General features: G+C 36.2%; 1 protein-coding gene across 2 annotated transcripts in view; it reads right to left on the minus strand.

The window, feature by feature from the left end:
- Positions 1-12724, minus strand: part of LOC127846254 (carnosine synthase 1-like) — a 112200-nt gene that overhangs the window by 18057 nt on the left and 81419 nt on the right. For both annotated transcript variants that reach the window (XM_052377427.1, XM_052377434.1), the window contains 5 exons: positions 12173-12350; positions 10509-10612; positions 9247-9478; positions 4364-4547; positions 3132-3345 (listed from right to left, as the gene is read on the minus strand). In XM_052377427.1, the coding sequence (XP_052233387.1) occupies positions 3132-3345; positions 4364-4547; positions 9247-9478; positions 10509-10612; positions 12173-12350 (912 nt within the window). The remainder of the gene's footprint in view (positions 1-3131; positions 3346-4363; positions 4548-9246; positions 9479-10508; positions 10613-12172; positions 12351-12724) is intronic.

Here is a 12724-nt window from a genome sequence, read left to right on the forward strand (position 1 = left end):
TAGGTGTTTATATCTTATTTCAAATAAAATTTAATAATTTCATAAAAATAAAAACACAATTCATGAAACCTTGACAATATTACATGAGGATAATTCTTTTGAAAGTTTGACAAAAATCGCATGCCCAAATGTAGATTTTGTGCACAGAAGATTTTTTAATCTTATTTTTAACAAAGGGCAATAACTCCATAAATAATTAAGCAATCTAAATTCTTGACAATATGCACAGTATTAATTGGAAGATATTATTACATAAATTAGTAGGAGGAGTTATGCAAAGAAGCTTTCATATCTGTTATATTTTCCACAAATGGTGATCACTTTAACAAAATCATGACACTATTGAAAAATGTATACAATCTTCGCATTAGCACTTTGAGATGATTATTATGTAACAATTTGAGGAAAACCGAATGAAAAATGCAGAAGATGCACACAGAAGCTTTAATAATATTAATTTAAAACAAAGGGCAATGGCTAACTTAAACAAGAGCACCTCTAACTGGTGCCACCCTCGGCTACGGGTGCAGTTTTAAATAAATAAAAGCTTGTCAGAATTTTTTTTTTTAGAGGTCATAGTGACCTTGACCTTTGACCTAGTGACACCAAAATGGGTGTGGCATGTAGAACTCATCAAGGTGCATCTACATATGAAGTTTCAAAGTTGTAGGTGGAAGCACTTTGATTTTAGAGCCAATGTGAAGATTTTAGCACGACGTGGACGTCAGACGGCGGAAGACACAACGAGCCGGCTATGACAATTCCTCGGGTTTTCTCCGAAAACGCCGAGCTAAAAACCAGGGCACTTGCAAAAACTTAACAATATGCAATTTATTGTTTGCAGTGATAATCTGTTAAATTTTGAACAAACTTGCATGCAAAATGTAGGAGTTGTTGCAAAGACAGGAGTATGACACACAAAGCATGAACAAATGCACCGTATGACAGCTAATATTGGTAGGCCCTACATTGTTTGATGATGAATAAAGCAGAGAAGTTACATTGTACAAATATTGCATATACTTAATGTTATAGCCATAGCAAGCAACATTGCAATTTATCCTACAGTATAATGATGTTTAAAGTATGTTAATTATTTTTCTATTTAACCGAAGCAAATCAAATGACTACACAACACCATACCAAAGAAATAATTCCATGAAGAACAAGACTATTGTCAAGCAATATGGTCCCCTACCGGTGAAACTCCACCATTGACAATTTTTTTTTTGTATATTTGTTGCAATAGCAACCAGAATTTTTGACGTAGGAACAAAATGAAACTAGAGCTTTGTCACAGACGTGACGAATACCCCCACATGCCGCATTGACACATAATATTTTGCAAATAATTGTCGTCTTCACAAAAAACAGCGGACAATATGCTCAACTTTTAAAACGCACTAAGTGACCCCTTGACCTAGTTTTTGACCCAGAAAAGCCCATGTTCTAACTTGGCCTTAAGATCATCTCCATAAAACTTCTGACCAAGTTTGGTGAAGATCGGATGAAAACTACTTGAATTAGAGAGCGGACACCATGCTGAATGTTTAAAAACGCACTAAATGACCCCATGACCTAGTTTTAAGCCCGGAATGGCCCATGTTCAAACTTGTCCTAGAGATCATTTAGATAAAACTTGTGACCAAGTTTGGTGATGATTGGATGAAAACTACTTGAATGAGAGCGGACAACATGGTGAGGTTTAAAACGCACTATGATACCCCGTGACCTAGTTTTTGACCCGGCATGACCCATTTTCAGACTTGACCTAGACATCATCTAGATACAACTTCTGACCAAGTTTGGTGAAGATTGGATGAAATCTACTTGAATTAGAGAGCAGACAACATTGTGATGTTTAAAACGCACTAAGTGACCCCGTGACCTTGTTTTTGACCAGGCATGACCCATATTCACTCTTGCCTAGACATTATCAAGATACAACTTCTGACCAATTTTGGTGAAGATTGGATAAAAACTACTTGAATTAGAGAGCGGACAACATGGTGAGGTTTAAAACACACTAAGTGACCCCATGACCTAGTTTTTGACCCGGCATGGCCCATGTTCGAACTTGACCTACACATCATCTAGTTACAACTTCTGACCAAGTGTGGTGAAGATCAGATTTAAACTACTTGAAATAGAGAGCGGACACCATGCTCAATGTGCAAAACGTACTAAGTGAACCTGTGACCAAGTTTTTGATCTGGCATGGCCCATGTTGGAACTTGGCCTTCAGATCATCTAGATAAAACTTCTGACCAAGTTTGGTGAAGATCGGATGAAAACTACTTAAATAAGAGAGAGGACACCATGCTGAATGTTAATAAACGCACTAAGTGATCCCGTGACCTAGTTTTTGACCCGGCAAGGCCAACGTTCGAACCTGGCCTTAAGATCATCTAGAAACAACTTCTGACCAAGTTTGGTGAGGATCGGATGAAAACTACTTGAATTAGAGAGTGGACAACATGCTGAATGTTTAAAACGCACTAAGTGACCCTGTGACCTAGTTTTTGACCCGGCAAGGCCCATGTTTGAACTTGGCCTAGACATCATGTAGATACAACTTCTGACCAAGTTTGGTGAGGATCGGATGAAAACTACTTGAATTAGAGAGCGGACACTTAATACGGACCGACAGACAGACCGACCAACCAACAGACAAGTTCACTCCTATATACCCCCCTAAACTCCGTTTGTGGGGGTATAATGACGTGCATAATCTCCATATTGCCATCTATCCATGTTTCAAGTTTCTTTAATAAATATTAAGAACTTTTAAAGTTATCGCAGGATCCAGAAAAGTGTGACTGACTGACTGACTGACAGACAGACTCACGGACACACAGAGCGTAAACCATAAGTCCCCTCCGGTTTCACTGGTAGGGGACAATAAAAATATCCCTTTATTAAAAATTATATATTAATGCAGTCACATGATTTGGTAGAAACATCTATTCCAGATGTAGCATGTAAAACACATTTAAAAAGAAACTTACAGCAAAATATCTCCTTGCATAAAAATATTAGGTTTAATAAATATATACAATTTTGAAGTGTGCATGTATGAAGAAACACCACACAGTCTCAGTGTTTGGGGAAAAAAAAGCCCAATGTATTACATTGACTCCCAACTCCAACGCAGAAGGCCAGATAAACTGATTGCTATAGCCTCCAGCCCCAATCACAAGGATTGTCTTATCTTGAAGCAGGTAGTCCTGGGAACGCGTGAGCATGGTTCGAACCCAGGGTCTAACACTTCGACCAAACAATTCATCGAATTTCGGCATGTCAAGGTCTCTTCTCTTGTACTGACTTGAGTTGTCGCTTGAAACTCTGTCAAAATGCACCAACAAATATATATCTTTGCTTGAGTATTTTTTAATTGATATGGTAAAAATGAAGAGCTTATTGTACATTTTTAAACCCAGACATGCCACTCTTCCATTGTAACTTTTTTCCAGAAATGCCAAAAGTACAAAGAAATGCAGGCAATGTGCTGAGCTCTTATAGGTGAAAAGGTCACAAAGCAAACTGTTACTGATCTAATTTTAAACAACTTTAGACAGACTACTCGGTTAGAGCTGAATCAAGTTTATTTGGTGAGAATAAGAATACCAAAATGACGAGCGCTGATGAGTGGTTCGATTTTGTGTTGAGTAAATAAAACTTTTTTATTCAATAATTGTCTTTAATCGAATTAGTGCATGATTTAATAAAATTCAGCAGTTTAAAATGTAAACATGGTCATTGAGAAATAATACCAGCTAATAGAGGAACGATCTGAAAAACTAAGGCTTTATATGTCAAATTTGGAGTTGCTTATTTTGATTGATTGACTTCAAATTCTTTTACAAGTTATGTGGGGAAAAAGGAAAAGTAGTGTGATCAATGCTTGTGTACTTGGTACATTCTTGCAGCAATGTCGAAACTGACAAACCACTGGTCCTACTGGTAATACAAACCAACTTTTACCTAAATGTATACGCCAATAACTGACAGTAACTCCCACTAAACCCCCCCCCCCCCCACACACACACACACAAAGAATTACAATTAAAAACATTTAAAAATAAGAAACCGTCGGAGAAGGGTGATGCTCCCCAAAGGTTTTTTTCTCCCACTATTGCACTATATATTCAGATAAAAGGAAAATAAATTTTGGGGGAGCATAAAAAACAATCAACACACCAAAACACAAAACAAACACACAGCAAAACAACAAGCAACATTATGTTCAATCACTATGTTGTTGTATGTCCATGAACAACAGTTATAAATCCCACCTCACACACAATTTAAAAAAACAAAAAAAACTACAAAACATTACCGATTATTTCCCTTGTGTAATTACCCAATGCTATGCTCGTATTGCTGGACCACTGGATTTAAGATCTGGCCGTTGAGTACAGTACATCGATCCATCAAGTCAACTATGCAATCAAACTTCAGACAGCTGGCTGTGCAGTCGTGACTGTTAACGTCTACCGCAACTGGGACGATCTGGCCGTTCTTCTCTGTCAGGAAGAAATCTATGCCTGACGTTAATAGAAGTTTCAATACAGGAATAAGAAATTAAGGAGAAAGTTAATTTTTTACACTTTATACGCACATTAATTGTTGGAATCCATTATATAACCCTAAATAATGGTAAAATTGTAGAGTTTTAAAAAGAGTGAATTGATATGATTGAAATAATAATTATAAAGAAGGTAAATCTAGTCATTTGATATTCATTAATTTCCATTTTGTTCATTCATGTTGATCCCAAAATCCCATTAGAGTTGCATTTACCTTACCCAGCATGTCCATGTAAAAGGGTATGGTTTATAGTTCTTGGCTTGCGAACAACTAAGGTTAATACTTCGCGTTGCAAGTCGGTCTGCTTTTAACTATGCTAAGAACGATAACCACCACATCTGCATGTCTCAGGCTATTAAAGATGTGGGAAAATAACAATTTTGCTGATAAACACGTATAGTGGGATGTTTCGTAACCTCGTCCATAGTGCATGCATCTACAGTGGGGTTTAATTTGATATTTCTGGGAAACATTCTTTTGTTCTCAACATATAGTTGCGATCTTTTGTATTAACGTGTGCTAACAACGCAATAGTAGAAGGTTAAGCTTGTTTATATTCACAGTTCAACTTTTATAAAAAATTGAACATGAGTTCACCAGTTACAACCGCAAAAATGATTTATAATCGCTAAAACCAAATATAAACAAGAGCACCCCCTTGCGGGTGCAGACCGCTCATCTATTTTCTTTTTAAAGGTGAAGGGACTCTCAAGTTAAATCACAAAGGAGGGAGAGATGGAGTGAAGAGGGGTGTATAACGTGGGTGTGTGGACATTATCTTCCAAAAATGCAGGAAAAAAAGGCACAAAAATTTTTTTTTCTTCGGGGGGAGGGGGGGAGGGAATTCTTGGATGCGATGGTTGGACGGTATTTCAAAAATAAAATAATAAAAATAAATATCTGTGTTTTTTAACCGTTTCCAAAAAAATATAATTGGGGGGGGGGGGGGGATGGGGTGGGGGGGGGGGGGGGGTATAATAGTGTGAGTGTGTGGTGGTCATTTGTGAGATGATCTTAACAGAAAAAGAAAAAAAAATTAGGGGGGGATTCTTGGGTGCAATAGTTGGACGGTATTTAAAAAATAAAATAATAAAAATAAATATTTGTTTTATATCCCTTTAAAAAAAATTAATTTGGGGGGGGGGGGGGGTGGGGTGGGGGGGGGGTATAGTGTGAGGGTGTGGGATGATCTTAAAACAAAAAAAATAAGGGGGGGGGGGAATCGGGGGGGGGGGGGAAGCATGGGGGATGGTTTGGGTGGAGTCTATTGTGGTATGTCAGGTAAGAGTAGTTTTGTCAAAGTATCAATCAAATCTAATCATAAATAAAGAAGTTAGGGCAATTTTAGCTAAATTTAATAATTTTACCTTGAGAGTCAAGGTCATTCAAAGGTCAAGGTAAAATTCTACTTGCCAGGTACAGTAACCTCATGATAGCATGATAGTATTTGAAGTTTGAAAGCAATAGCATTGATACTTGAGAAGTAAAGTGGATCCAAACACAAAATTTAACCATATATTCAAAGTTACTAAGTCAAAAAAGGGCCATAATTCTGTAAAAATGACAACCAGAGCTATGCAACTTGTCCTTTTACTGTCCCCTTATGATAGTTTGCGAGTGTTCCAAGTATGAAAGAAATATCTATGATACTTAAGGGGTAAAGTGGACCAAAAGACAAAACTGAACCAAATTTTCAATTTTCTAAGTATAAAGGGCCCATAATTCCGTCCAAATGCCAGTCAGAGTTACATAACTTTGCCTGCACAGTCCCCTTATGATAGTTAATAAGTGTTGCAAGTATGAAAGCAATAGCTTTGATACTGTAGGAATTTAATGGACCTAAACACAAAATTTAACAAAATTTTCAATTTTCTAAGTATAAAAAGGGCACATAATTCTGTCAAAATGCCAGTCAGAGTTACATAACTTTGCTTGCACAGTCCCCTTATGATAGTCAGTAAGTGTTGCAAGTATGAAAGCAATAGCTTTGATACTTAAGGAATAAAATGGACCTAAACACAAAACTTTTCAATTTTTCTAAGTATAAAAAGGGCACATAATTCTGTCAAAATGCACGCCAGAGTTATCTAACTTTGCCTGCCCAGTCCCCTCATGATAGTAAGTAAGTGTACCAAGTTTGAATGCAATAGCATTGATACTTTCTGAGAAAAGTGGACCTAAACGCAAAACTTAACCGGACGCAGACGCCAAGGTGATGACAATAGCTCATAATTTTTTTTCAAAAAATAGATGAGCTTAAAACAACTAAATATAACAAGAAATATCTTTTAAAAAGGAAGTCAGCATAATTGCTGACTTTGAAATAAAGTTTGCAATTTATGCGTCTAAATAATTAGAACAAAAGTTTAACTATTGTGGTTGTTAACTTGATTAAGTCACATATTCACCGCAAGAAATGTGTGTTATCAACTTATCATCGTCAAACCACACATAAGTGTAAGTAGATAACAATTATACTACGGGAGTAACACTTATTAGTGCAAGTAGATAATCAAAGCGCTGAAAGCACTGAAGTTGTTCACTATTGCATAATTTAAGACGCAACTCATTTTTCAAAATTAATTGCAAGTTTGAAATGAACACACGCCATTCAAATATATAAAGAGTGTGTCATAATGCACAGGTCAAGATTTGTGTGCACTTTTTATCATCCTATTTATTTCATAGAGATAACTTAGACAAAATAACAACAACATGGCCATTTTTGACGTTCTGAAAGCATACAAAGTATGCTGAAAATGGTAATGAGAACTGAATATAAAGATGATTTGCAATCACCATCATATTAAATGAATATTAGTGGAATATCGAATACCTATCTCACTAAGAATATAATTTTATGATGGAAATTCCCCATACAAAACTTGTGATTTTTTACACCATATACAAATTCAAAATATACAATAAGATAATTGATGAAAATAAATAAAAAATAAATCTGGGAGCAAAACTTTTTACTCAAGAATTAGGTAGTCATAAAGACAGCCCTGTTGACCCTTACTTTGTTGTTTATGCAATACTTGTTACCCTAGCAGTTCACACGGTGTCAACAACTCTGACCTAAACATAGGTATAGAGCACTAATGCGCTTTTTTGTTGTAAATGTTTTACCCACCTCTTCACCTTAAATTACTTTTATATAACGCCAGCAGACACGCATGAATATTTTCGAATATTTCATAGGCTGATTCTAGACAAAACCTCTGAACTTTGGCTACATCACTGTGTCTTTGCTCAGCGCAAAGGATGTAGCACTGTTCAGTGTAAGGAATTCCGGACTACTCTCTGAATGTTCAAATGACACAAATTGTGGCCCAGTTTTTCTTACGCGTTGAAATCCATCTTGCAGAATTTCAGGGTCAGTACTTGTTCACTTAATCGTCCGGGAAATATATAATTAACTATCGAGAAACACAGTTTTGCTTTCAAGAAGAGAAAACAAACAAATAGTATAGTGTCACGATAAGAGGAAAATTGTTTAAGTGACCACGGAGCATATATTGAGTCTGTGAATTGACCAACCAAAATGTTTGCCGTACTCGGTCAGCACGTCTAGAAATCGTTCCTAAACGCCTGGATAGGCTGCCCTTATTTACAAGTTTGCTATTTTGAATACAACTTTGTATCGAAAAGCATTGTGCTAAAATGTACCGTTTACAATGCGCGATGAGATTTATAATGACCGTCACTTGCAAGAATTGGTCTTACTCCATATTGTCTGGGTAATATACAATTTACTATGATTTCAGAACGTCAAAAAAGGGCCAGGTTGGTTGTTGTTATTTTGTCTATTTTCTCTATAAAATAAATAGGATATTAAAAAGTGCACACAAATCTCGACCCATGTGTTATGACACACTCTTTATAAACATGAATGGCATGTGTTCATTTCAAACTTGTGATTAATTTTGAAAAATGAGTTGCGTCTAAAATTATGCAATAGTGAACAACTTCAGTGCCTTCAGCGCTTTGATTAATGTAAGTCCCAAAATGGTCATAAGAACATTTTGTTTGTTTTGTCAGATTCTCTCCCTTTGAGTTACTAAAGCAGTAATAAAATATTTGTCAGTTAACTAACACAACGCTTTTCTTGTTTAAGCTAATTTATCAGCCCTCAGTGCATGTACTTTAATCAGTGGTTGATGGAGAATATATGGCCGTACAAATATGTTCATGGCCAGTCTCAACATAAATTAAAAGAGTGGCAGTGGTGTAGTGGATATGGTGTCCGCCTAGGGATCCGAAGGTCACGGGTTCGATCCCCATTGTTGGAGCCTTCTTTTGATTGCCCCCATAGACACCAAGTACTGGTTCTAGTCCCAGGAAACAGACTTGAGATTGTTTCAAATAAGCCTTAGGCTTTCTATGCCATTAAGCTAAAATAAATAGGTTTAAACTTAACTAACATAAAATATGGGGCTGGGCTGGTAAATGAAGCAAAGAAAATTAAATTTGAGATGTGGGTTAATACCAAATAAGCTGAAACGCGTAATCTCTTTAAGTTGTACTTTAATAGATGGATGATCCATTTTTCTAAGATATATGAAATGGTTTCTGCATTTAAAATGATCAAATATTAGGTTTTCATGAAGAAGCCAACCTTGCACACTGCTGAGCAAGCATGCACTTTCTCACCTATGATATCAGTGAAGCCACCAATGCCGCCTCGTTGCTCAGCTGTCATCTTCTTCTCTTCATCAATTAAAGATTGTAAGATGTCCTCTGTCTTTTTGCATACATCTTGCTCAATTTTCCTACGCATCAACGGATCAGAGACTCCGAATGCCAGCAGGGTTGTGTTGAGCGTCTGAGGGACTGTGTTGTCTCCGTGCACTGGCTCACGAATTGAGCCAATGCCACATGTGATCTATATAGAAAACAGGACAAGTTTAACAAGGCTATTGTCAAGGAATATGGTCCCCTACCGGCTCCACCATTGTCAGAAATTCCACCATTTTCAGATTTAAAAAAAAAAAGGTTGCCATAGCAACCACAATTTTTGACGTAGGATAAAAATGAAATGACGTGCATAATGTCCATATTGCCATCTATTCATGTTGCAAGTTTCATGAAAAATATTAAGAACTTTTTGAGTTATCGCAGGTTCCAGAAAAGTGTGACAGACAGACAGACAGACTCACAAAGCGCAAACCATAAGTCCCCTCCGGTGAAACTGGCAGGGGACAATTATAGGATAAAGTTAGCAAAGACTATAATACACTAGAAACCCTTCACAAACTGCAGTTCGTACTTGAGCTAATGTGTGAGAAGCACAACAATAGGACCATAATTGCCCATAAGCGATTACCTGACTTCAAGTGGCACATTACTGACCCAAAATTCGACCAGGTGACTTTGTTTTTTCCTTCGCCTGACCAAATTATAAACATATTCTAGATAAGGTGGAACAGACATTCAGACAGAATTTCATGGCAATAAGGTCAACAACTATAGGCATACAGAGTTGTAACCATGTGTTTCTAAGATTTCATCTGATGACCTAGTTTTCAGCACCTAATGGTCAAAATACTAGCTTGAAAATTTTGACCATCCTCCAAAATAATTTGACAAATGTGGTTTTTAAAATGGTTACAATGTTTTTAACAGGACATAGATTCATTAAAATAGGTCATCATATAATCTTCAGTGACCAGATGAGCTAATAGTCTTTTTTCCTGTAAATTTTCAATAACTGTGGTGTCATTTCGAGCTGAAATTCTTAAAAGTGAAATGATAACAATAATTAACAACGCTGCAATAAGGGCCAGAACATCTGTTTTAATTGTTTATTGGGCAGTTGAAAAACAATTATATTGTTCTCTGATCAGCAAGTCAGCAAGAACTGTGTAAGAATATCAGTTTTATCATGAACAATTGATAACATTTAAATAACTTACAAGAGAGCAAATAGGTTTGCCGTCAATATCTTTGCAACCAGTGCAGCGGACTCTAAACATCAGTCCACTGTCGACCAGCGTTGGCTGGATATTGTGGGAAATACCTGAAAATGGTTCATACAATCTTTAATTGTAAGAGATGATACATGTTTGTTGTTTAAGGAGTTGACCACTTTATGGTTTAAAGATACATCATTTGATGCATATTGCACATGGTTGAATAACGCAATTTATGGTCTTCAAAACAGCCATTTGATTTATTATGCTTAAAAAGTTTCCACCAATATTCAGCTGGTTTTCCTGGGCAAAGAATATATAATTTTCCAAACTACAAATTCTAAATTTATCAAAAATGGCTACTAAGAAGAATATTAACAAAGATAAATCATGAATTGGAGTCAGAAGAGACCTACAAAGCACAATACCGTATTTTACCATGTATACTGCGCAGTTTTTTACCTCAAAGTTTCCCATTAAAAAGTTGATGCGCGTTATACATTGGTACAAAGCAATCCTGGTTGAAAAAATGTGAAAAAGTCAGTTCCTAAACGTAAATGAGCGTAAAAGCCACCATTATGTTATTTCAGACAACTACAGAAAACTACACCCTATAATCTTATAGAGTGAAGGGGCTGTTGTCAAAACAACAAATATTGTGCAAAGTAGGTACGAACGGGGTAGCAACAGTTTGGACAAAAATTTAAATGTTTGAATAAAATGTGAAATAATGTCTTTGTTTGTGTTTTTACACGTTTTTATAGACGACTTTCGATCAGGGTTGTTGTTGTCATAGCGGAGAGCAGGTAAAGGTAGGTGTGAACGAGATCATTTTCGCGGGTATTGGTAGGTGCGAACAGGGTATTTTTGTACTTTATAATTGAAAGCTTTTATTGAGCAATTTGTGCCACAACTTGTTGAGACGCTAATTGGCATTTGAGACACTAATTGACATTTGAGAATGTGAAAATATGCAATCGCACCTCAGTGTGTATAAATATTGAACATTCAACAGTGTTTTGTTAAACGTTCATTTGCTATCGTCTTTACAAGTTTTTATTCATCTTCAAATTAAAAGCCCAGGCTTTCCCCGAGAAAGAATTACATGATGTACATGATTTCTTATTTGCCATGTTTTACATGAAATGCAGGAGGACTGTTAATTTGTTGTTGGGAAATTACAAAATTGTCAGAAAAATATAGTGCTATGCAACCCATGCTCCATATCATAATGACGCTTCCTATTGTTGGATACAAAATTAAGCTTTTCAATGAACCGGATTATTGATTGCGCAATAGTAAAAATGGCGGCCATTTTCGGTCTTTTTGCTAGTTTTTTTGGTCTTAAATTCTTTTTTTTCTCTCCATTTTGGCTATTTAAAATTGGGTGCGCGTTATACATGGGTGCGCGGTATACATAGTAAAATACGGTACATTAAAAAACATGCAGTGATCATTGTATTTTGCTGATAAACAACTGGAAAAATGAAATACTTTTGGAATATTGCTTCATATTTCCCAATTTCCTGCTTCATCACACAATTTTTTAAATCTAAAAGCCTAAGGATGTGAAATAAAACATAAAAAGCAAAACAAGCCACTGCGCACACACACAATTGTTTTTTGTAATTCACAAAACAACTACACAAAAAACAAACACAGCCTACCTGTAACCGGCCTAGGGTTGATAGGTTCAACAAATGTCTCCACAAGAATTGAATCACCGTCCATGATTTTGTCCAGTAGGATTCCTACCGCATTAATGACAGAATCAACATTACCAGGAGGATGGAACGAAACACCAACACTGGCATAGTGCTTTGGGCCTGACGGTTTGACAACAATCTGAAGTAACAAGGCAATAAACTTAATTGCATACCTTTTCAGCAACATCCGGATTTTAGCATATTTGTTTTAACTCTTCATATTCACAACGAGGGTACAAAACAAACTTATAGGAAAAAACTGACACAAATGTCCAGGTTGGAGAAAAAGAAAAGAAGTGAGCAAATCAGCATGTGAAAATGATGGATATATAAAGTTTGCAATGACTGACAAATATTTGGTCTTAAAAAAGAGTGAAATTGATAGCTGACAAAAATTTCTGACATTAAATGTTTTATGCTCACAGTGTCCGTCATTAAAAAAAGTTGGCAAAAGAACCGATTTGTTTTAGACAATGATAGGACTGCATGCCCCTAGCAGTTCATTATAACTTA

The sequence above is a fragment of the Dreissena polymorpha genome, chromosome 1 (assembly GCF_020536995.1).
Source record: "Dreissena polymorpha isolate Duluth1 chromosome 1, UMN_Dpol_1.0, whole genome shotgun sequence".
NCBI lineage: Eukaryota > Metazoa > Mollusca > Bivalvia > Myida > Dreissenidae > Dreissena > Dreissena polymorpha.